At 33.0% G+C, this 27,057-nt stretch overlaps 3 protein-coding genes across 4 annotated transcripts; 2 read left to right on the forward strand and 1 right to left on the reverse strand.

The window, feature by feature from the left end:
- Positions 1-420: 420 nt before the first annotated feature.
- On the reverse strand, positions 421-7,079 carry LOC132757765 (zinc finger protein 852-like). Its single transcript, XM_060749153.1, has 5 exons — positions 6,976-7,079; positions 4,417-4,668; positions 2,976-3,500; positions 2,397-2,636; positions 421-1,245 (listed from the first exon to the last, which is right to left on the reverse strand). Exons 2-5 carry the CDS (start codon positions 4,523-4,525, stop codon positions 458-460), a joined length of 1,662 nt encoding a protein of 553 aa, XP_060605136.1. The 5' UTR covers positions 4,526-4,668; positions 6,976-7,079; the 3' UTR covers positions 421-457.
- A 145-nt stretch (positions 7,080-7,224) lies between these two features.
- Positions 7,225-14,989, forward strand: LOC132757764 (zinc finger protein 33A-like). 2 transcript variants are annotated; one of them, XM_060749151.1, is made up of 5 exons: positions 7,225-7,342; positions 9,843-9,978; positions 10,890-11,498; positions 12,560-12,799; positions 13,928-14,989. In XM_060749151.1, exons 2-5 carry the CDS (start codon positions 9,873-9,875, stop codon positions 14,905-14,907), a joined length of 1,935 nt encoding a protein of 644 aa, XP_060605134.1. In that variant the 5' UTR covers positions 7,225-7,342; positions 9,843-9,872; the 3' UTR covers positions 14,908-14,989. The 2 variants fall into 2 exon arrangements, with proteins under 2 accessions (XP_060605134.1, XP_060605133.1); XM_060749150.1 differs by having other exon boundaries at positions 7,282-7,385.
- Positions 14,990-20,450: 5,461 nt separating this feature from the next.
- Positions 20,451-21,680, forward strand: LOC132757770 (toll-like receptor 4). The gene has a single exon (XM_060749158.1). It carries the CDS (start codon positions 20,451-20,453, stop codon positions 21,678-21,680), a length of 1,230 nt encoding a protein of 409 aa, XP_060605141.1.
- Positions 21,681-27,057: the final 5,377 nt, after the last annotated feature.

Consider the following 27,057-nt stretch of genomic DNA (forward strand, 5'->3'; position numbering starts at 1 on the left):
CGAAAAGCGATCACAAAAGCTCACCCTGTCACTTTGTGACAGGTGAGCTAAAAAAATCGTAAAATTTGTTTAACTTAATATATTAAAGATTACTTTAACAATGCCATAATAACAATTCTATTTATGACATAATTATATAAATAAGAGAGGTAGACTGTTAAAAAAGAGTCATTTTTCATTGACGCGCCTATAGCGTTACGCTAACATAAGTGCACTTTAACGCTATGTTTCTTTATAGCGCAAATGACATCATGTCAAAATGTTATTACACTAGTGTAATAATGTTTTTATAAAATGGCTTTATTACACTCCTGCGCCATGGTTTATGTGATAAATTATGAAAAGTAATACATGTAAATCATAAATTATTTTTGCACATGTATCACAAGTCTGCTTAACAACCATTGATTGGAAAATAAATTTTATGATTTTAATGCTATCTTCTGGCAGGATTTTCTCATGGGTATTGGTACTGTCTAGGGTCAAGATTTGTATAAGTATGTGTGTTTATATCACAGTTCATCAACTCTACATAACTTCTTGTTGGTGGTACAGTTGCGGCAAGCATTACTGATGGGTCACCTTCATCTTTTCTCTCCTGTATATGTGGATGCATCATAGGTTCCTCATATGCTGGAGTTTTCTCAGACAGATTCTCATTGTTCTGCTCAGTGTCATTTGTACAAGGAGTGGAAAAAGAAGTTTCTTTTTTTCTTAAATCAATCGCAGTCTGTTTCACTTTATGCACGGACAATGAGTGTTTCCCAATATTTTCCTTACATGCACTTGTATAGTTACACATTGGACATTTAAATGGCTTTTCCTTAGTGTGTGTTCTAAAATGCTGTTTTAAAAGCGTGCTGTTGAAGAAAGATCGGTGACACTCTTCACAATTATATTTCCTGTTTTTCTCATCATGTCGCTTCTTATGAACACGTAGCGCCATCTGGTTCTTGTAGACATTACCACAAGTATCACAGACTACAGGTGCTTTTAAATGAACAGCATTCTTATGGCATTTGATCTGATGTTTGGTTTTAAATGTTGCTCCACATATGTCACAGGGTAGCACTTTCAGTTCTTCCAATTCTTTCTCTTTCTTTCCACAAGCCAGTTTCTGATGGTGAATGAATGAATAGTAGCCTCCCTTTAATACTTTTCCACACATGTCACATTGGTAATGTTTAAGGAGTGATACACAGTCAGTGTGGTTGGTCTCTTTCTTGTGTTTCCAAAGTTCTTTGCCTGAAAAATATTAAATTTCTTTGCCCTACAGTTAAAGAAACTATATGACATTCAAAGTGGAGGCATATTTGTCCCCAAAAGCATAATTCATATAGTACTATTTATAAAGGTCTAGTAGACAATGGTATATGCCAAATACAGAGGCATAGTATTTATCAACTTAAAGATAAGATGTGTTTTCCTATATTATATAGTAGTCTATATGAGGCAAGTGACTCCCGGGGCAGAGCCATTTTTGACCTATGGATCTTGATTAATATAACTTTTGTAGAAATCTACAAATTGATGCTTCATGCCAATAATGTTAGCTCTGGCCTTTGTAGTTTCACACAATAAGACTAAAATGTGTTTTCCCATTATCAAGAGACCCGTTGCGGGCAATTTTTACCCTAGGGGCATGACTTATATCAATTTTGCAGACATTCACAAGGTTATGCTACATGTTTAATAACTTAGTTCTTGGCATTGTAGTTTCACAAAATAAGGCTGAAATGTGTTTTCTCATACAAGACTATATTAATTAAGCAACCCCAAGGGCGGGCCACCATTGACCCTAGAGCCAGAGGCAACAAAGCAATGCTACAAGTGATGTCTAGTAATTGAATGCTCATACAAAAATGTTATATGTTTTGTATTACCTGTTGACCTATTTGTTTCTGCAAATGTCAGTGACAAATATAAGCACATCATTTAAATTGATTAATCAATTTTACTGTAAGAAAAGTGCAGAAACAGTTAAAGATCCTGTAACTCAATTTTTATGGTTTTATATCATAAATTTAATGCTAACATAAAGAGTTATTAATATTCTGATCTTCAAATAAAGAGTTATCAATATTGTAAGTCGAAAACAGCATTATTTGTAAAGATATTACCAAATTTACCTTTCATGTAAATAAAGGGAGGTAATTTCGATAAAGTCTAAGCCAAATTTTTTAATAAGAAACGAATGCATACATTTTAATGATTACTTATAATGCGTATAAACATTTGCAGTACATATTTAACATATTCTTCAATGTTTGGAAATTGTTTTAGAAGAATAATTACATACATATATAAAATTTCACTTAAGTGTTGTTACATCCTTAATTACAACATACCTTTTATAAAGGCAAATTTGCAATGTATAAAATTAATGTAATACTTACGTGTTTCAAACTGTGTATCACAAACTGCACATATGGGTGTAGGCATCATGTCTCTATGAGCATAGTACAGATGCTTCCTCAACATTCTGTCATTATGGAAGAACTTCCCACAAGCATTACACTGTATATGTCCCATCTCTCTCAGCTCTTCTGGTGTATGCTTGTCTTTCTCAAACTGTTTTGGCACTTCCTTAGGAGGTTCATGTCTCACCTCATCTCTATGTCTCCACAGCTCTTCCTCTGTATAGAAAACAAGAATATCCATAATATCAATGGCTGCTAAATTTTTTAAAGCATTTTTACAGTTCATTTCGAATTATGATTAAAAGAAAAACATAAGAATTTGTAAAACATTTAAGCCACAAAAGAAAGTTCATGAATTGCTTCAGATTAAATTTGATCAAAATACATGATAAAAACCTATGGCAGAGTTGAAAAGCTACTAAGCAGTTTTCTAACCCTAACAGTTAATACAATTTTGAAGTTTGTTTTTTACACTTCTCTTAAATGCATAGAAGTTAACTTGTGATTAGTACTGGTTACTAAGAAAGAAAAATGTGGAACACCAAGGCAACTTACGTGTTTTAAACATACTAGGGCAGTCTGCACATTTAAACTCAAACCACTCATCAGGGTGACGTCTTAGGCAATGTCTTTTTAGAATGGACTTCGTTGCCAACTCTAGATCACAAAGTGGACATTTCACTCTCCTTTTAGTGTTCTTAAAAATTCTTTCTTTCTTTTCAGAAACTAGTTTATTCATTTTAGAGCTCCCCCTTCTATTTCTGGTTTGATCAGTCTTTCTTTTCAAGGTTTTGTTTTCTACAATTTTTTCTTCAATATTCATGCCTGTATCACTTTCATAATCATCTATGTCATCGCCATTTTCATTATCATCATCATCACAGTCACTATGTTCACCTTCCTCTTCAGATCTATAATCAACATCAGAACTCTTCATTCCTGCAACCTTCTTATAGTCAACCTTAACCTTTGTTGTCTCTACAGTATCTGACTTAATATCACAACCAGACTGTGTCTCAGCAGGGAAAATGTTTCTGAATCCACTTTCAGTAATGCCTCTAACTGTTTCATCTGACAAAACTGAAAGAAAGTTTCATTCAATTATAATAATACCTGTAATATATAGATTCTACATAGGGAAAATGTGTATTGTAACCGGTTTAAATAAGTGTATAAGATGTCAGTTTAAACAAGATTTACACAATAGTATTTTAAAAAATACAAAATTGTATGCGAATAAAAACCTGGTCATGTCAAGAATCTTGTAAAGACAAGTTGGAAATGACAATACAGTGTATAAGGTGTTTAACATATCAAATTGAAATACTTATAAAATGTCAATATAATTATGCATACAAAAGAATGATTGACAAGATTACATGAAAATGATTCTTAGGTTTTACATATTTCAAAACTCATGTCAATTTCAAATTTTACATTAAACAAACACTATCACTTGTCATTGAAAGACTTAAAGGCACGGCACATAAAGCTTCAAGAATGCTTTCTTTTTTTCATTCTCAAAAACTTTTTTATATTTTTTGGTATACTGTCTTACAATTTTTGAAAAGTACTCATTGACTATACAGCTGAATGATTTTTTGCTTCTTTTGCATTTTGGAATTTAGTACAGTTATAATGATACAAATCATAAAGTATTTTGTAATTGGAAATCAAAATACCACTTTGTTTACATATTGCTACCTGTATATCAAATTAGTTCACATTCAGCACTACTTACTTACATGTACATAAACATCAAATACATGTACATATACATGTATGCTTGAAATCCATTATGAAATATTATTAAAACAATTTTTCCATTCTGAAGAACAATAAAAAGTATTTTTCCAAAGTCACAATGTCACAATGTGCCTATAATTATATAACTTTTAATTAAAGTTTTAACGTTTTTTTCCTAACACAAACTATGTAGGTAACTATATATATATTTACACATCTATTTTTTATTATTATCATTAACACATCTTACTGTTCATGAAGCATGGCCAATTTTTTGTTTCAAACAGCAACCTGATGGCATTCTCTTGATCTGATGAGATCAACATTGTTACATGGTACTGTAACGCCTCTCCACCCATTCCTACTTTCCTCTTTATTTCAATCTTGTCCTACAGAACTATATAAACATGTACCAGCAGGCTCTGACTTAACCCAATTCCAGGTCATCAGGTAACAGTGAATTGCAAACAATATGAGCAGTAACAAATTATCTTTTGAGGTGCTGAAAAAAAATATCATAGCCATTAAGGAAAAATTATTATCACTTTTTAGATAATATAACAACAATACTATGTAATAGTATATTTATTACCAGGTAATTTATGTGAATTGAAAAACAATAAAGACCAAGATCAAATTTATCCTTTTTTAGACAATTGATGCTTTAAACATGTCATGAACAATGTAAGTATATATATACTCATCATCAAAGTATATAATGATATATACTCATCATCATCATCATACTGACAAATTTATCATCAACAATTTACATCAAAACAAGTAACATTTACATGTAACAAGAGCTGTTGGTGGTATTTAGGACAGTGTGATCAACTGTTCTCAGTGCTTGATAGTAAAACAATTAAGAGACTTAAGATACTTCTGTAGAATTTTTTAAGTTCAAAAAGGGACTTTAATATTCTGTCAAAAATTGACAACTAAAATTATCTTTCTGTTAATCAGTAATTTTTTTTGACAAAATACTCATTGTCTTATTTATTTTCTTGCAGTAATTTTCAGTAGTTATTTTGTTCTCTTAAAGCACGTTACACCTCCATCAGATTCAAGAAAATCTACCATTGTACTAGTTTTTCAAAATCTCTTTTCATTAAGGCTGCTATATTTATATTTTTTTTGTAAATGTGACAGGATTGCAAAATACAGAAACAATGCTGTTTAAATGTTGGTACTGTTAATAATTTTTACTTGCATTTAAAAGGCCAATTTGATTTAACCTACTGCATGTATCTACTTCTACTTCATACAAACAAAAGATACTGTATAGAGGTCAAAGCGGGAGAGTCAGGACAAATTGTCTGCATTTTATCGCCCATTCGCAATTTCAAAAGATCAACTTCACATAAAAAGTATTAAGTCAACTGCAAACAAATAAACTACTTCAATTTTGATATTTTTTGCAAGAAAAAATTGTAAATAAATGATTACATCATAATATATCACAGGGCTTTTTTACCCTTGTTTGCTGTAGCCGGTATCCGGCTACTTCCCCAAGCCAAATTACTTGCAAGAAAGAATTGTAAATAAATAATTACATCATAATATATCAAAGGGCTTTTTAACCCTTGTTTGCTGTAGCCGGTATCCAGCTACTTCCCCAAGCCAAATTACTTCCTTTTCCCCCCAAAACGTTGTAAAAAAATTCCGCTTCTTGCAAAGATTTCCCCTTCAAAAGAAAAGACAAATCAAAGGAACAAAGTTTCTTGTTTAAAAATAGATTTATTATTGTTTTCCTCCAAAGAAAACTAATAATTCAATTACCCAGGCCACTAGATGGTAACTTACAGCCTCCATGTGGCCTCAATCTGATATTGCAATTTTCTAAAAACAGCATTGGAAAAACCCTGCCACAAGATAATAAGTCATGGCCACAAGACAATTATCTAGAGGCCACAAGATAATAACACAAGATAATAACTTGTGGCCACGAGATAATATCATGAGGCCACAAGATAATATCTTGAAACCACAAGATAATAAGTCAATTTGCAATGAGATAAAATAATACTGCAAATGTCACCTCTATGCCACCATAACTGTGTTAATTAATAATAATCTAATTCTTATTTTTGCATAATTTCTTACCTGTTGTTACCAATTTTTTTTTAGTATAAATTACTTTTTTTTCACATGATATAAAAATTAAATAGTCAAATCTTAGTATGTCACATTAAGTGGCTAGCCGTACGGGTCCCTATATGTGGACAAATACGGATTCTTGGTTAAAATACTCATTTAAAGGCACAAAATAAAATATGAATTTTCCGCTTATATATAATTTTGAAAAGTGCCTTACGACTAGGCACTGCCGTAACAGTACACTGTTGTCCTCATGGCTAGCCATACATGACTCACACACAGCTAGAACTTTTGGCTTGCCGTATGACTAGCAATCAAATAAATGTATCTTTTTATTCAACTAATGCATATTGTAATTGCATGCATTCCATTTATACCTATTTACCATATTTACCGCACTGAAACGTCAATTATTTCATTGCAAAACAACTCATTCCAATCACAGGCGCTAGTCACATTATCAAATATTTTACATTACCGGTCTATATATGTATATAAAGATATCTTATTATAGTATATAGCCCATATAAAACTTTAAAAAGTTTGTGTCAAGCACCTGTGTTCCTTATACTGTACACTGAAGGAATTTTGGTAGGCTATTTGTACAAAATATCAATATTTTAAACGTTTTCCTTCTATCATCTCTTAATTTCTTCTCTTATCATAATTATAGTCGATAGATAAAATCATACCACATAAAGATTCTTACCAAAAGTAAAGATAATTGCGAAAGAATGACAAAATCTCTTGATGTTTACTTTTCTCAAAACACTGTATAATTCCCGTCCACAGTCCGGTACATTCACCGTCCCGATTAACAGACAATTCGAGACACTGATGCCGTGTGATTAGTAACTTACGCTGTTCATAATCATTAGTTCTTGTCTATATAATCACATATAATTTTAAAATAAATGAAATATTAATCATCACGCTTCATTTTTACTTAGAATGCAGTCTACTGTATGGTACGGCTTTCATGCTTGACATATCATAACCGGTATTTATACCGGATATTAGACAGGATTTAAACTTGGATAAATAAAAAGAAAAAAGACATAGAATTATTCTGCAATGTAAGAATTATTGTTTAAATATTTCAAATGATTTGAATTTCAGGTAACAATGATCATGATTAAATATAATTCGTATCTGAATTGACTAAAACTGTTTCATAATCAGTTTATTCAACTCACTTCACTAAACTCCTATAATTTATGTTAGTAACAGTTTACATCACAACAACGGCTTACAGACACTTAACCCCCCAGACACTTCACCCTAGGCCCTTTTTTGCAGACACTTCACCCCTCAGACAGTTCACCCCTCATTTTAAGAAATTTGATTGAGACACTTCACCCCTCATTTTTTTTATTTTGTGTTTAACAATTATTTATGTAGATTATGTTAAAAACATTCAATAGTGATTGAGTATGTTTATTGTTTTAACCCATTGTCTAATAAATTTTGAGTTGATTTAATTCTAGAAGTTTTGGTACTTAAGTTTGTTTTCAGTTTGATCCTTACCATATAATAATCATTGAGTTACGTTCATTTGGTGATGGTTTGTGCTTTAACCTTGTGCTTAATTTACATAACTCGGGTGCTATTTATTTGTTTAATAAATGACATTATGAATGATCTTTGTATTAAATGCAGGATAATTGTGTCTGATAATGATGGTAAATAATTTATATTTACTATATTTTATAAAGCAACTGATTCACTCATTCATATTCATTTATATTCATTTTATTTATTTATTTAATTTATTTAATAAGAATTAATAAATTTAATTCAATTATCTAATCAATTGTGAGATAACCGTTGAATAAACAACTAATCAACATGTTGAATAAACAAGGTGACATGCCATAAACACTTAATGGATGAAAGTGCCGTGATATATCAAAAGGCAATACATTGAACCAATTAACCTAAATCAGCTTAAACTTAGTAAAAATGAAGGTAATAAGCAAAATTTTTAATCAAATAGATCTAATACTAAAAATAATATATATAAACATTTATAAGCATTTTGTTGTTGACCAACTTGTTTTATTTACTTTATAGAAAAAAATTGGATGAGGGGTGAAGTGTCTTACTGATTTTGGGGGGTGAAGTGTCTTAAGGGGTGAAGTGTCTTCAAAATTTAAGGGGTGAAGTGTCTGGGGGGTGAGGTGTCTTGCTACCACAACAACAGACCTGTGTCAAGTACTGAGTAGCAGCCGTAAAAAGTTGCCCCGTACTTCACTTCAGTGTTGTTTTGTTGTTGTTTTTTATTATGTTATTTTTCTGGTCCTTCAAGATCATTGAGTCAAGCACTTTAAGTGTTGAGAATTGAGTTACCGCCTTACCGGAGCTAGGGCCAGTAGGGGGCATGAGGGATGTTGCACTTTTTCATTATATATATCCATTCCCTCATGTACAGACTCAATCAAATTAATTCGTCAATTTTCATGTAATTTTGTTGTTTTTAATGCTTCAGAAGGATCACTTTTTTCATGATTTAGTCATTTACAAGATTGTGCACAAACTGGACTAGGTTGCAGTCGTAACCCCTACCCCTTACGTTTAGCCCTCTCTCTGTCTCACCTGACACTTGCATCCTCTTTCTTTCAGGCAGATCCTCACTCTATGTAACTTCAGTCTTCTGTACATAATAATTATTCCTTTTTCCAGCAACTATAGTTCTCTGGAACTCACTGCTATCTGAACTTGTGAAGGTCCCTACCCTGGACCAATTTAAAAAGGGGGTGACCATTCTTCCTGACAGTGTTTGAAAATGAAAATATTGCTTTATCTGTTTTAGCAGGACTGTATACTTTCACTTTTTAGCTTACACTATCAACATTTTTTTTTTCAACTCTCACAAATACATCTACAGTATTACTTTTATTCTCCTTTATACAGTAATTATATTCCTAACAGTACTTGTCAGGTACACAGTACTTGTTGCACATAAATCATAATAAAATAAATTACCTAGTGTTGAAGGACAGGCCAAACACTGGAAAAAAGGTAAATACAGTTTGGTCCATTTAAGTTCAACACCAGCTGGTTAAAATATTGTCCAATCAGGATAATATGACATAAAACATTGTATTTCGAGAAATATCATATTCCTTTTCATGAATAGATCACCTTTTCATTATTTTGTTAAATAACATTAAAGTACTTCATATTATATGACATAAACAGAAAGAAAAATATTTGGTTTTGTAACTGTCACAAGTTTTATGAGAATTATTTCCCCTTGTTCATGTTTAAAATAATTTATAACACATTATTTGTGAAATCTGTTACATATGCATTAAGTTCATAACAAAATACGTTAAAATAACTTCTTAATACTCTACATGCTCTAATTCATGGCACCAACACCTGTCATGGGGCACATTTATGATAACAGGGCTGCAGACCATTGTGTACCAAATATTTTTGTACCAAATATTTTTGTTACAGTATTTAACATTAATTTTCAGTTTGTGCATATACATACATGAGAACTAGGTTTTCCATATTTTCTATCTACATATTGATTATCATTTTAACACTTGTTTCTTTCTTTTACAGAGCTTCTGCATCAGAGATTATAAAGCAACTATGGGCGAACTAAACCACTATCATATCACTATGTTAGTTGACTCAGAAAAAGAAAATGCTATAAGGTCTTTATTCATTGACAAGGATTGGCCATGCTTATTGAAAGGTAAAAAATGAAGAATTTTTATCTTTTAAATTTTTTTTTTAAAGAATTTCATTGTGCATAATTATGTTATTAATTGTTTTGATTAATTATTTTGGTATTGTTTGGCCAGTTATGATTATTTTAAGCATATGTGTTCAGAAAATGAAATTCAGTGAAATTTAAACTAGGTATTTAACTTTTTTCCCTGCATGTTAATGCAAACTTCTCCACATACAAAACAATTGTGATTATAGCAAATAATTGGTGCTGCACATAAGTAAAATTAAATTTTCAATTCTTTTAGAGCTTTTTGATGTAAATGTTGCCTCTTGCCTCTAGTAAATATCTTTTTTATGTACAATGTATTATTATTAAATAGCTAGGCTAGCCACCTTGTTTCCCCTCTCCAAATTGGGAAGGTTAGGTAGATGGAAAAATTTTTTTTTATCTAGAATAAATTTTTTATTGAACATATATTATTTACATCTGAAATACATGTATATAGATATCAAAACACAGAAATTATAATTACATATCTTTTAAAAGTTAAGCAGCAAAATTTAACAAATAACCCATTTACAAAGCAAAAACTTGAGATGAATATAAAGAGATAGCTCCACTTGTAACATTGACTGTCACCACTTGAGTATGTTAAGTAAAAACCAACCCTATTACAAGTAGAGAAACTGAAAGCGAACAGCATGGATCCTGATCAGACTGCGCGGATGCGCAGGCTGGTCTGGATCCATGCTGGTTGCAAACGCACTATGTTGGTTTTGTCATGACGCGGCTCATTTGATTTTAGGGCCTAAACTGAATTTAATTTCCTACCCTATTGTTTCTGTAAACTCAAACTATTACCTTTTGAGTATTCTGATATATTACTGTTAATGAACAAGGCAAACTGTTTGATTCAAACATTTATATTTCAGTTGTGAATGATGATATTGTAACAGACATAATTGAGAGTGGATATACAGATATATTTACAATTGTAACTGCTGGTGATGATGAAATCTTTAAAGATACTGAAGAAGACAAATTAGAAGGTATAATTGTAAAGACAAAGGAAACCCATGTAGAAGATCTCAATGAAAAGTCTCATAGTAAAGAGAGTGAACCACTTTCTAACAATGATGACAATTTGTGGAAGGTCAAGGCCCAGATAACGGACAGTGAAGTTAAGTCTCAGACAACAGACACTGAATATATTGATGGTGATCAATTTAATGACTTCAATGAGGAATCATCAAGAAAATGTAGAAATACCTCAAAAAAGAAGACAAATTGTACAAAGCTCGCAGTGTCATCAAGTAAACAAAAAGAGAAAATAACAAGAGACAAAGAATGCCAGCAGTCTCAGTCAAGTTATAAAAGTGAAGCAAGTGCAAGTCAGGAACTAAAGAAAACAAAGTTTCAGTGTTCCATGTGTGGACTGTACCTAGCTACCAAAGCTTCCCTTCACAGGCACTGCCAGTGTCGACATGGAGAAGAATGGTTTGAATTTAAATGCAATGATTGTCCTTGTATGTTTAAGAAAGGTGAGCCTTATCTGAAATGCTCTCATTTTGAATAGGTTAATAGGGTAGAAGGTGGGGGGGGGTGCTTTTTTCACTCTTTACTTATAGCAAATGTTTCATCATTTATGTAAATTTTTGGACTGTATGTCTCTACACTTATTACAGCTGTTTCTGTGTTGCAAAATATACACCCATTGTTATCATTATGTATATTTTTCTTCTGTTTATGCCCCCGGCCATAAAATGGCCAGGGCATATAGTGTTACCCTGTTCAGTCATTCTGCCCTTCTGTCTGTTCATCCTTCTGTCATTCCATCATCATCAGTTTCTGCTGTATATTATATTGGTAACAGTTGTCATATTCAACTCATATTTGACATATGGATATATCAAAGGAAAATGCAGATCAAGTTTGAATTTGTTCATGGTCCAGTGATTTTTGACAGAGTTGCAATAATATTATATGTATCTTTCCGTTCTCATATTTTTTGGAAATGTATGAAGTCATTATTACGGCTACAAATATACAAATATTGAATGTTTAGGTTAAGACAGTTCACAAAATTTCATGCACCCTTGACCTTCAAGCTTCATAAATTTTTATGCATTTCTTTTGGTCAGAAGATGACCTTAATGGATTTTAGGGGTCAAGGGGTCGAAGGTCAGGATCAAATTGACTTTATAGGTAATAAAACAAATTCAAATCAATATCTCAACAACAAACGGGCCCCTTACCTTCAAACTTAATATGTGCTTTGGTCTTAGTAGATTTAATTGATTTAAGGGTCAAAGGTCAAAGTCACATTGACCTTGAATGTAAAACGCTGCCTAATGGTTGAATTTTCTATTAAACTAAAATAAAAATTAAATTAAACTAAATAAACAAACATACATGTACATGTATCTTTTTAAAATTAAATTTGTTAGTTTGTAGATGGCAAAATTCTTGTAGTGATATCGAATTTAATACATGCATACATTTCATTTGAATTTTGATAGATATGAATTAAAAAAGTAATTTTTATTCATGTATCATTATATCAATATGTTATATCAAATTTAATGTACATATTTCATTACAGTTGAAGAATTATGGAAGCACAGAAATGATGTGAAGCACGACCCTCCGAAGGTAAATCCAAAATTTTCAGAAAAGAAAAATCTCAGTCCTGAAGAGTTAGAGCAGCTGGGACATTTAAAGTGCAATGCTTGCAGCAAAATATTGCCAAGTAGACGGTTATTAAGAAGACATTATTATGCTGATCATCGAGAGTGTATGCCAGGGCCATTATGTGCTGTGTGTGGAACAGAATTTAAGACACGTAAGTTGTCAATTTCAACGTTGCCTAAAGTCTTTCGTGTTTTATTGATTTCAAATCACTTGTCTCTCGCCATACTTGGGAGTGTAAAGCCAGGTTGGTGTTTCTGTAAAAAAAATTAAAGGTGAAAACTTGTCGTTTAAGGTCAATTTTCTATGTCATCACTAATGAAGTTATTTCTTTGAAACTTCACACATTTCTTTGAGGTTTGCTGAGGAACCTAACTTTAGTTATCATTGAATTTCTCTGAATTATAGCCTTTTATAAATTTAGGTAATTGAAAGATAAATTTTAACATTTTCTGAAGGTATTTAATCAAAATTTCACACATGTGTTTATGGGATCATAAATGAAAGTACATGTAATTGCCCAAGAAGCAATTATATGGCAAGGATTTTATTGAATTATTGCCCTTTTTGAACTTAAACAAATTTTTGGTTAAAGGTTTTGACGCTATATCATTTGCTGAAACTACTGAAAGTATTCAGTTGAAACTTTACACACATCGTTTAGATCATAATAGAAAGTCAGAATCCAAGACCCATAAAATTAGCCTTAAGATTGACTCAATTGTAGCCTTTTGTGCATTAAGAAAATTCTTGGTAAATGTTTTGCATGCCAGATCAATTTCAAAAACTGTAGGGGATATACTCCTAAAACTTCACACTTGTTTTTAAGATCAAAATAGTAAAGTTCATCTAACGAAACCCCTAAGTCTGGCATTCATTTTGCTTGAATTGTTGCTCTTAGTGAAAATAAGAAACTCTAACTACATGTATGCAATGGTTTTAAAATGAAAACTCTTTTTTTATAATTCCTGTACTGTCAAGGTTCATGGTTTGCAATCAAGCAGTTTGAATAGTCAAAAGTCCTGTTCTATTGGCCTCTATTGTTTTAACCCCTAGTTCTTTTGAATAAGCTTCTGTAATTTGCCCCTTATCCTCCATCAAAGTCATCTCTAACAGTTTTAGCATTAAACTTGTATATACAATGTATAAGGAAATTGGTTTCAAAGACATAAATAAATCATGCACTTTTTGCAATTGTTTTAAGGTAAATACAATAAATAGTCCTTTACAGGAACAAACTTTTATTGTAACCTTTTGTATCATATACATTTATTTGTTACAGGTCAGGAGTTGTGGAAACATAAGCGTGAAATGAAACATAATGACAGTTTATCCTTATTACAAACCTATCAATGTGAAGAGTGTGGGAAAGTTTTAACTGGTGGCTTCTCCTCGTTCAAACTACATCAGAAATTTGCATGTAAAGAAGTGGAGGAAGGACCCCAGATTCCATGTGACATATGTGGAAGTTTGTTTAAGTCGAAAACCCATGTGCAACAACATAAAAAGAGAACACACATTAATGTACCTGTCGTCTGTGATATTTGTGGTACAGTGTGTAAGAATAAACATTCTCTAAATAGCCATAAAAGAAGGCATGACTCGAAGAATAAGAAACATGTTTGTGATAATTGTGGGAAAGCATTTATTACTAATCTTCTCTTGATAATGCATATGCGTACACATACAAAAGAGAAACCATTCAAGTGCCCCTTATGTGATCATAGATGTGCAATAAAACAAAACATACAGAAGCATTCAGTGAATGTTCATAAAAGACAAATAAAATGTGCTGACATAATAACAGTGTCTGGGACAGAACTACAGGATTATAATTCAGCAAAACAACATGACGAAGAATTCAAAGCAACCCATGGTGTTGTTGATAGTACAAAAATGCACACTCATGGGAAATCACTTCATAGAAAAGACTGTAGGCAAAATGACAAAATAATAGATTTTCAAAATGATTCGAACAATTTCAGTCCTGAAATGTATAGAAATAATACTGACAAAGGATATCAATTTAACGCAATGGATGTAGCGTATGATTTAAGTTTATGTAAACAGAATCAAGAGGTCAGTGCAGGAAATGAAATTCAGCCGGTGTCTGTTGATTTCCATCCTGGCAGCAATGTTGCTGTCACAATATCACCTGCTGCAAATTATACAGAGTTAACAACCTGTAAACTTAATCCATTTTCATATTCTCAAACCAACATGGACTCCTCCCAGTTTCAAACTTCATGGGGAAATACTTAAAATAGATAGCATTAATTTTATTTTTGATAAAGATACTTAGTTAAATTGTTTTAAAAAATGGAAATAAACAGATTAAAATGAATTGACTATTTTGTACCCCATTATTATCCCCCCCCCCCTCTTCAAAGAAGAGAGGGTATATTGTTTTGCTAATGTCTGTCGGTCTGTCAGCTGATAGATCACATGGTTTCTGCCAATTGTCTTGAAAACTATTTATCACAAAGTCCTCATATTTCAAATACTGAATGGTCAAAATAAGAAAATGACCCCTAATGATTTTGGGATCACTAGGTCAAAAGTCAAGCTCACACTCGCAGGGGCCTTAAATTGCCCAATGGTTTCTGCTATTTATCTCTAAAACCATTTATCACAAACTCTTCATGTTTCCGTTTGATTAGTCATATGTAATAGATGACCCCAATTGATTTTTGGGTCACTAGCCCAAAAGTAAATGTCAGGGGCCTTAAATGTCAGAATGCCAATGGCTTCCACTCATTATTTTTAAAATAATTTACCACAAAATCCTCATATTTCACATACTGATTGGTCATAACTAGAAAATGACCCCTATTGATTGATTTTTGGGTCACTAGGTCAAAGGTCATAAGGGCTGTAAATGTTAGAATGCTTTCAGCTTATTATCTTAATCTTAAAATTATAAACCATTTATTACAAAGTCATCATATTTCACATATTGATAAGTCATATACAGTTGATGACTCCTATTGATTTTCGGGTCACAAGTTCAAAGGTCATGGTCACAGGGGCCTTAAATGTCAGAATGGTTTCCTCTGATTATCTTGAAGACCTTTTATCACAGTCTTTATATTTCACACATTGATTAGCAATATATAGTAGATGACCCCTCTTGATTTTGAGGACACTAGTTCAAAGGTCAAGGTCACAGGGGCATGGTGATCGCTCATTATTTTGAAAAATATTTATCACATTTATTCATATTTCATATACTGATTGGTCATAACAAGTAGATGATCACTAGATGGGGTCACTAGGTCATGGTCAATAGGGCCTTAGATGTTAGGATAGTTTCCGCTCATTGTTTTGAAAACTTTATTACAGTCTTCATAATTCACATTTAGATTTTGGGGTCATAAGTTCAAAGGTCATGGGGACCTAATATGTTGGAATGGTTTCCGCATAACTAGTAGATGACCTATCAATTTTGGTTTCTTAGGTCAAAGGTCACATGGATCTAAGATCTGTCTGTATGTGGGTAGAAAATATGGTTTCAAACGATTTCTTAAAAAACTATAGCAAAGTCTTCATATTACACATACTAATTAGTCATAACTTATAGATGGTCCTAATAGAATTTTTTGGCCACTAGGTCAAAGGTCAAGGTCACAGGGGCTTTAAATGTCAGAATGATTTCTGCTCATTAACTTGAAATCTGTTTGTCACAAAGTCTTCAGATTTCACATATTGATTAGTCAAAAGAGGGTAGAACATGTGTTTTCCACTGATTATCTGAAAAACTATTAATCACAAAGTCTTCATATTTCTAATTCTGCTTGGTCATAACTAGATGGCCCCTATTGATTTAGGGGTCAAAGGTCAAGTTCACAGAGGCATTAACTGTCAGAATGGTTTCTGCTTATTGTACTAATGATACAGTAAAACTGATGACAATGTATCACGCACAATGTCAAGCATAATGAGACTATGGTCACGAGGAAGACCTAGACTTCTATCTCTAAGATTAAGGTCGCACTAAGAGATCAAAGGGCAACAGTGAAAAATATGTTTGGCCAAAAATATGTCATGCATCAAGACATTTTGAAACAATTTGGCTCAAATGTTAAGCTTGGGGTGACGGTGTATTACGTATAAAACAAAATTTTGTCAGGCCTATAACTCTGTCAGTCATCAAGGGATATTAAAATAACTTGGAACAGATGTCAAGCATAATGAGACTATGGTCATGAGGAAGACCTAGACTTCTATCTCTAAGATTAAGGTCGCACTAAGAGATCAAAGGGCAGCAGTGAAAAATATTTATGGCCAAAATATGTCAGACATCAAGACATTTTAAAACAATTTGGCTCAAATGTTAAGCATGGTTTGACAGTGTATTACGCGCAAAATCCAAACCGTAACCCCAAGGTCAAGGTCACACTTAAATGTAAAATGTCAGCAGTAAGGAGATATGGTGTGGTTCATAAATCTGTCATGCCTCAAGGGATTTTGAAATATTTCGGTAAAATTACATGACATGATGAGGCAGTGTGTCATACCAAAGACTAGACCATGTGTCAAATGTCAGCACTCTAGTAAATCTCCGAACAATAACGTCAAGCATCAATAAATTGTGTAACATTTGGCATATATGTACATGTATAGCATCTGAAGAAGTGTGTTATGCACAAGACCAAGATTTCTAGCTCCAAGGTCTAGGTCACACATAAAGATCAAAGGTCAGCAGTTCAAAATATTGACCAGGCCTTAACTCTGTCATGCATCAATGGGATTTTGGAGTCATTTGGCAACAGAGTTCTTATTATCTCAGCAATTATGATATTTAATTATAAGCATTGCATTACTTTGACAATAAAAATAATTGGCACTTATTTTAAATCTTATATAACTTTAAAGTTTAGAGAGTTATGCTCAAGTACAGACTAAACTGAGAAATGTTGTGCCCCGTCACTCTAGTCTAAAATGAAGATCATGTGAATATTTTTGTTAAATTCACCAACAGCTTTCTTTTTTTCTTCCTGTCTTATTGCAAAATGTTTATGAAATACTGTGTTGTTACACTGTTAAATTCTTCGTAACCAAAAAAAAATACGCTCTTATTTTGGAAATGTTGCAAGAAGTAAATGTAAGTGTTGAAATTTTCCAAAGCGGCTGTATTACTGTTAAATGATTTACATCTTGACATATGAACAGAAAATAAAGCATAAAAGAAAGTTTTAAAACGTGGAATAATCTCTTAATATGATTACAGAAACACTTTAAATAGCGCAAAAATATCTGGGTTTACCGACCTCATTTTCGTCCTTGAATTTGAAAAGAGTGGATATAATTCCCAGTCATCATGGTCATGGTTAACAAAGCCTTATTTTTACAGTTAATCATACATGTTACTTTCATTCGGTTGATTGTCCTACATATTGATTTTTAATTAAATCTATACCGTTTTAGAAGGGATATTTCTGTCTCCATTCGGAAAAAGTTGGTCTTACGTAAAAAGAAGGGACTGTTTATAAGCAATCTCCTCTGCAGTGATCGCCCCTTATCAGTACAATTCGACCAAGGGAGGTAATCGCTGTGAGGAGTTTGGTTCCTAAGTAGAATTCTTTAAACCTTCCTAATTGCAAGCTTATAACTAGTACCCGCACACCAGTAAACGCACTGTGCCCATCCATGGGTATATAGTGAGTGAACAGGTGAAAGTCAAAATAAGGTTTACATTTTGCTCAATTTTATAATTCACTTTGCACTAGCCCTGTAACATCAGACGTTTCCTTTAGTACTGCGGAGTGTTAATTATTATGTGCTAGCTACCTACGTAGTTTAAAATATTTCAATTACAATTAAAGAGCCAACTTAGTCTTTTCCTTTTCAATTAACACTTGTAAGTGCAATTGCTACATATTTCTAATACTGGCTTCACCAAACATAACTATAGAGAGGTGGAGAAAGTTTTCAAGATCTGCGTATAGGACGGATACTTTTCAAAGTTGTTGGGATTTTGGGCAATTTATCTTGATATTATGATTTATAATGTTAAAATAGTAATACATAATTACAAAAGAAATCGTTGACCCAAAATAAAGAAAAAAAACTTGTAAAAATATAATTTATTATATCCTTTGCACTTACAGTTAAAGTCCTATCCGTGGCAGAAAATAGGATACCGGATACATGTAAAATAATTATTGATTATTTTTTAGTTGAGATTGGAAAGATGTTCAATTTTCAAAATATTTGAATTATTTTAAAACTGCATGATAATTGATAAATAAATAAAACATGCAAAACAGTCATGTTTCACATTGAAGACTTAAACAAAATAAGTAGTTGTGGGTTTTTTTTTCATGGCAATTATATATTATATGTTGTTGTTTATCTTTGATGTTTGTTTAGATCATGCAATATGAAATTTTCTTTCAGTCATGACCAGCTAATTTAAACTCGTGTAATAATCTTTTCTAGTGTTTAACTCAGTGGAATATATTTTAATTAGGTCTTACACTTATAACAACATATTTATTTTAATTCATTTTCAACAGATAAATAGGAAGAAGATGAGAGGAAAATATCCGAAACCATCGCTTTTCCGTGTAAGTTTTGCTTTCCCAACGGCATACAAGTATTACCCTACATAAAATAGCAGTGATGTTGATATTTGTTTGTACCCGAAAGTGTATCGTAAAATCTCATAATCACATGACGTGACTTACATACCCTATTATTTCAAACAAGGAAGTTGTTTTATGAAATATTTTATTTTTAAAAACGTTTGGTTTTCTTTTATTGCAAACAATATATTTGAACATATTTTGAAAGTTAGTTTTTTAAGGATGGCTCCTTTAACATGGATTATACTTATTTTTATCAACATGTCGTTTGTATTGTGTGTGAGAAAGTATTGTGTACGGATGGATTATACATCTCTAGAGTGTAACTATATTCCAACAGACATTCCAAATGGAGTTTCATCTGTTCGGCTCAATTTCAAGGAACCCATTTTAAATTATACTGTTAACGATACATTTTTTAGAACGTATAACTGGAAAAAAGTTAAAAAACTTGAATTAACATACAATTTGAGTGAACCTTACAGTCATTTTTACTTCACTTCAGCATGTTTTGCAGGTCTACATTCGCTGGAGGAATTACACATGCATATAATGGCAGGATTTAATATGAATTCAAACGTCTTCCATGGAATAGAAAAAGTAAGACTATTAGACCTGGATTCGTGTACGCGGTTCCCTTTGACTAATTTAATTCCATGCCTAGATGGTATTACAAAACTACCACGTTTAGAGAATTTGATACTGTCGAAACTTAATATTTTCTGGGATCCTATTGACATAGACACAAGATTTACAAAAACTCTTAAAGACAAAAATATATCCTCTTTAGATTTAAGCTCAACATTTATATCAAATATAAATTTTACAGCTGTTTTGTCAGACATGAGCAAGTTGAAAAGATTGAATGTTTCTCATTCATCTATCTCAAACACTGTTTTAATATATAACGCGAAACTAAAACAATTAAATATAGATATTTTAGATGGGAGCTATTCTACTTTATTTCGTTTCCTTCCATTTCTCAATTTAGTCAACATAACAAAGAACATTTCAGATCTGCCGAAATGGAACTTTTATCTCGCGCCTAAGGTTGTAAACTACAGTAATATCTTCCATGGTTTTGGTTACATTCGAATGATTAACTGCACGATAATAGTAGACACGCCTGTCCAATGGCAGAGCCATGAAATTATTTTCAGCAAAAACCGTTTAAAATACCTAGATTTAAAAATCCTTAGTGGCACTTACACAGCAGATATGATAACGCAGTTTGATTTAGCTGAGAACGAGCTCGAATTTCTACATCCAAGTCTTACAGCTTTGATGCCAAACATAGAAAAACTGGATCTCTCTAAAAACCAACTTTTCAAAATGGTCCAGGGACAAAAAGTAGTATTTGCACAGTTATTACTTTCATTGCGCCATCTTAAGAGAATAAATCTATCTTCAAATGATCTAAGTACCATACCGACAGAAATGTTTAAAGGTAATCATAATCTACAATTTATAGACCTTTCTTGGAACCAACTTGAACAGGTAACGTTTACCTTAAGCCATTTAGTAACCCTCGAAGTTTTACTGTTACAAAATAACAAAATTAAAGATTTCGATGTTTTATCAATGAGAAACATAGACTCCGTCATTGCCAATATCTCATACTTGACTTACACGAAGTTAAGAGTATATCTAGAGTATAACCCTCTGTCGTGCTCAAAATGCGAGACAGAAGCATTCATAAACTGGCTTTTAAGTACAAAGTCTGTGAAAATTCCACTTTCCAATCTAACATGCAGTGACGAGAATGGCTCTTTTAGAGCTATTGATCAAGCTACATTCAATTATGTTCAAGGCATTTGTAGGAGGAGAATTATTATTATTTCGACAAGCGCAGCTAGCGGAGTTATGGCCCTTATCGCTCTTGTTACTATAGTTGCCGTCTACAGATATCGTAAGATGGCTAGGAGGAAAGCGAACAGAATAGAATTGATTAACAATCTACGCAACGGAGAAGGACCATATAAATTTGTGGCTTTCTTGTCTTACAGTGACCACGATGAAAACTTTGTGAATGATTATCTGTATAGACAATTGAATGAAACTCTACAACTAATGACGGGAATACATGAAGAAGATAGAGATTTAGTCTGTACCCATAATATGCATTTTGAAATTGGTCACGGTATATTAGCTGAAACTGCACGATGTATAAACAGTTCCTCTTCATTAATTGCGGTCGTGTCAGACAGCTATCATTGCGATGGAAACTGCTTTTTCGAGTTAGATTGTGCAGCTAGGCACTTTCGAAAGCCTATTGTACCATGTGCAAATGAAACAATCTACGAAGCCGTATTTGAACAGCCAATGCTGCTGCCTTTTAGAAGAGAAACAAGAGTCACATGGAGGTATGAAAATCAACAGTATAACATGAATACAACAATAGAGGATTTTTGTTCTTCACTTTTAGACATTATTGCTAACATGCAGTGACGAGAGGAAAACAAATGATCAAAGCGGAAGAAGAATAGGTTCCCGCTCGAACAATACCTTGAAAATGCCCAGATAACAAATCTATCTGGACAGTCTCAAGTATCGACTAGAAATTAACAGTAGGTTTGCTTCCAATACAGTGACGGCACCTATGTGCATTTTTGCAATATCGTAATTTGAACATTTAATGAAATTGTAGATGCAAAATGTTAGTACTTTCTTTTATTGTGTAACGATATTTACAATGGTTTGTTGTGTGCAGGAATGTCAGTGGTATGCTAGCATTTCAAAATTATGCAAATGAGACGAATCAATTGAAATGTGTTTCTAAGCTATTTGTTTTTACCTCAGTTATATAATTTTCATTTTTTATTATTTTAATTACTTTAGAATATGTATAAGCACTTACAAACGTATTACAAATCTTCATTATTAGACTTTAAATACAGTCATTTGTTACAACATTTCTATTTTAAACAGGAATACATGTACGTGTATACTAAATAAAACCTGAAACTTTATCCGACAGCAATCGAAACTGCTATACCATTTCATCGTTAATTATGTTAATTCAACTATTCAAATAGAAATAGTGTTATGTTTCTTTGTTATTCTCATGGCTTTACAAAGAAACGCTTAAATCACGCACGAGTCAGTTTTTGTTTCATTGTAAAGTAGCGAGGACAAAGCGAAACGTTTGTTTAATGTCGCTGTCGAATCATAGCATACGGGTTTTCTCAATGTATGTCCTTGAATGGTTTTCCTATGAAAAGAAAATTTTAACAATAACGATAACAAAAAAAAGAAAAGAAAAACAAGAAAAACACAAAAAAAAACACCAAAAAACAAACAATTAAACACACACACACAATTTATAGGATCATGATTGGCATACAGATCTACATGGTATTTTCAAAAATTGTACGTATAGTTTACTTTGGTGTTACGGCTCTCTAACACTTTAGATAGTAATTATGGCGCCGAAAAAAGAAAGATAATTTTGGTTAACGTCAGGTGTTACAAAGATTTTGGTTAAGCCCGTGTGTTAAATCTTTAATAAACCACCTCATCTGCTGGAACCAAGTGATGCATAGACTCCAGTAGTTATCCGAACTCATTTAGTCACCTTTCATGATCACGCTGGGATAACCGGCGGCTGCAATTCTTATACCGCACTCAACCATTTGGCCACAATTCTGTCATCTCTGATCCATCATGGTCAGTGTACTATAGCCATAAAAATAAGAGGAATTAAAGAAGTGACATTAAAATTGTCATACAATCGTCATGAGCACGATCATTCTTATTTTTGTAACATAAGTTTACAGTTGGAAGTCAGTCTAGCGAAAAGTTGGATAGTTTTATGTTATGTTTTCTACATCTTAATTTAGTGACACTATAAAGTAACTTTAAAAGTTTATAGTTATATAGAACACAAAAAAATTAGAATGATTTAGTTAGTTTTAGTTATAGTAAAATCTATGTCTACCTGAAAATAAATGACGGTTGCATGATATCTATTAAAGAAAAAATAAAAAATCCTTTTATAAAAATATAGATTCAAAAAGAGAAAATCGTTTTTAAGACAAATATTCCGAAATTTTTTATAATTTACACTTCTTTATTGTGCCTTAGACATGTTATTTTCTTTGTTTGAGAGTAGCATTTTCCTGAATGTAATGATTGACCGCTAGGTGTCGCGATTCGTATAATTTTTGCACGTGCAAAATTATCGATTTAAATAGTCATTCAGACTGACCTGTACGCTTATTTTAAAACCGGTTTTGTTTACGTGTTATGTCTTCGGGCGAGGAAATTAGCCGTATGAGTGTCACAGATTCATATACGTACATGTTTATATTTGTTACTGTTTGTCTTATTAAATGTCAAATAGCTTTAATTTTCATCATAGGTTTCATTCATCCTACTTACCAACATTATGGGCCTCTATCTAACTTTCTACTTCATTGATTAAGTGCACTACGCATGCGCACTATTTTGAAAGAGTTTGTTGGCGATGGGTTGCGATTCTTGAATGCTAATAAAATTATTTGAAACGCATAATTTGTGTATTTACAGGTAGATTGGTAGATTGTTATGATGCTCTGATTCATTCTTTCCATTTTGTCATTCATCATTTTCATTGATATTTTGTATTTTGCACTATTTTGAAAGATTTTGATGGCGAGAGCCGCAATTCTTGAATGCTAATAAAATTTTTTGAAAGCGCATAATTTGTGTATTTACAGACCCTCCAGATGTCCAGGTCCCAAGTACGTTAACGCACAGCGTCCAACAGAAACCTCCTTATCTTTTGGACTGCGACATTTGGTGCCCAACGGGGGACCGTGACTGAATATAGCTCAGAGTTTAATTCACATTGCTCTGTAACTTTGTGAAATTCGAGGACGAATTTCATTATAGCATGGGTGTATGTCATGGTTCAGAACTGTTTCGGTCAGGCTGCATATTTTTCTCACCCTGTGACATTTGGCTCCCAACTTGGGGCTGTGACTGCTTATACCTCATAGTTTAATTAGTATTGCTCCGTAGCTTTGTCTAGGACGAATTTCAATATTGTGGTGAAGTATGTCACGGTTCAAAACTGTTCACTATTAAGAGGAGAAGATGTAAGCGAACTCATAGCTCAGTCGGTAGAGCCGCAACGGTATTTCGAATGTCCCGGGTTCGAGTCCCGTTCAGGCTTCACATTTTCTCACCCTGCGACACTAGTATACAGGTTTACATGAACAGTTAAATGTCATATTGTCGGAGCATTCTAGTTTGAAGAAAGAAGTACACGATAACAACGTTTCTGTTTCTTCAGAAGTAAAACATTTAAAAGCTGAACAGGATATAAAGTCGAAGTTCGAAGATAATAAGCAGCAGTACTGTTTCAACAGTGAATTCGCTGACATTGTTAAGCATGCCTTGTGGGCTATTGAACACGGCAAATTTGAATATTGTGGTGACCAGCTGAAAGAGTTGACTGAGAAGTTGCACAATAGAATAAAGACATAAAGATAGCAGATAGTTCCCCTGCTGGGTGGGATACGGTACGCCAGTATAAGTGCAATCATGTAGCCAGTGATAGCGACGATGAAGTCAAAATAAATAAAGCTGAAAATCGTGCACTTAAAGGTAAACGTTCTTCTTCTAAAGGGTGTGGCGCGCGTGAAATTGTGCGTCCTGTTGGTCCTAGTTTTCAGCAGCCATATTCTTCAGTACATAGCGTGATGTCGGGCCGTGGACGTAATTTTTGTTCCCCATTTGCTCCAGTCTTGTCATACGTATACGGCTCCAGCTTTGCTTATAGTACCGGAAGCGGCTTCTACGGCGATCCTGTCACCCCAGGGCCATGTTTTCATTGCTGAGAGAACACCCACTTCCGAAGAGAATGTCCACGAGCGCATTCATCAGCAACTTTCGGTTTCGGACAGCAAGCCACAGCAAGGAAGATCTCGTCAAGATACAGACATTTCTATGTGTGATGAGTATGATTGTTCAAGGTTTACACATAAATACCATAAATATGAACAAGGTCAACTGAATATTATTGTTAAGGGCAGGTTTAAAAGTCATATTGATTTTTTGTAATGATTTCATATATGATATTATTGACGATGGATATAAGATTCCATTGTATTCTCAATCAGTTAATGTTATATTCAAAAAATCATGAATCAACATTATTTGAGCAAGATTTTGTCTCTCAGTCGATAAATGATTTACTTGAAAGACATTTAAAAAAAATGTTCGAAAATTCCTCATGTAGTGAACCCTCTTACCGTATCTGTTTAAATTCAGGTAAAATGTCTTATTCATGACCTGAGAGAGGTTAACCAGCACCTGTGGAAGCAAAGTGTTAAATATGAAGATATAAGAATTGCTCTTTCCTTAATTAGAAATATGTGTTATATGATAGAATTCGATTTAACAAGTGCATATAATTTTGTTCAAATATTTGAACCGCTAACAGAGCTTTTGGGTTCTAGTTGAAAAGACAAATATGGCAATGTCATATATTGGCCATATATCTCAAATTATGAGAAATATTTAACTTTAGATGTATTAAATAAACGGTATCGGGTTGCCCACATTTCACTCAGTGCAGAGAGTTATAAAAAACTGTTATTCTGGAAAGGTTAGTTGTCGTGTATAGACAAGAAAGATTTTGAAAAATCGCAAAATATATGTAATACAGTAGTGTAATCTGATGCAAGTGACAAAGTTTACGCTAGGTATGAGGTTAATACCTTAAACGGGGTATCCCATGGCGTCTGGTTAGAAACAGAACGCACCAAATCTTCCACTTGTACGGAACTGGTTGCTGTCTACAGAGTATTGTTGGCTCTAGGACACTTCCTTAAAAGGAAATGATGCAAGAACTGCAAGAAAATACCTATGCAATTTTTCAGTATTGCATGGAGAATGCTATTTCATTAAAAGTAGAGTGGATCCCCAGTACACAGAATGAAAAGTCAGATTTTTTATCAAGGCTATCTAATTTTGATGACTGGGGAATTTCGTTTGATATATTACGAATGAAAACTGATCGTTTCGGTCAATTAATTGTTGATTGGTTTGCATCATATTATAATGCTTAACTGACAAAGTTTTATTCAAGATTTTGGAACCCAGATTGTTTTGGGATTGACAGCTTTCCGGAATGCTGGGAAGGGCAGTTTGGGTTATTTGTACCCCCTATATCTTTTATTCATAGAGTTATTATGAAATTGGTTTGTGATCACGCACATGGAGTATTAGTTATTCCTTGTTGGAAGTCCGCCATATTTTGGCCATTTATATGCCCGAATGGATGTTTTATAAAAGTTGTAGATTGGTTTGATTTACCTACGGAAATACATTTTTTTAAATAAAGTCTAAAAGTGGAAAATGTATCTTTGGAAACACCGATTTAAAATTTAGAATTACAGTTTACTCAAGGGAAATAATTAAGTTTGTATTTCTATTAAGTAATAACCGGATGTTCTCCCTTGCAAAAGATTCATGCGGTATCACAGATTGCAGTATTGTTTTTTACGGCGGGATCGCCTTTGTATTGCTTGTTACAGTAACATAATGCTGTAAAGCATTTTTGTTACATAGAAATTACAATAACAATAGATAGTACGGTGACACAAAGGTGACATGTGTGTGTTGTTATTTGTCTAGTGGCCACGAGATACTATGAGGTAGCCACGAATTACTAAGTCGTGGCCACGAGATAGCTACGTCGTGGCCACGAGACTGCTAAGTCGTGGCCACGAGTTACTACGTCGTGGCCGCGAGATCGTGAGATTGTGATCTCGTGGCCACGACTTAGTAATTCGTAGCTTCGACATAGTATCTCGTGGCCACGAGACAAATATAATAC

The sequence above is a fragment of the Ruditapes philippinarum genome, unplaced genomic scaffold (assembly GCF_026571515.1).
Source record: "Ruditapes philippinarum isolate M1 unplaced genomic scaffold, ASM2657151v2 ctg6_1_1_1_1, whole genome shotgun sequence".
Classification (NCBI taxonomy): domain Eukaryota; kingdom Metazoa; phylum Mollusca; class Bivalvia; order Venerida; family Veneridae; genus Ruditapes; species Ruditapes philippinarum.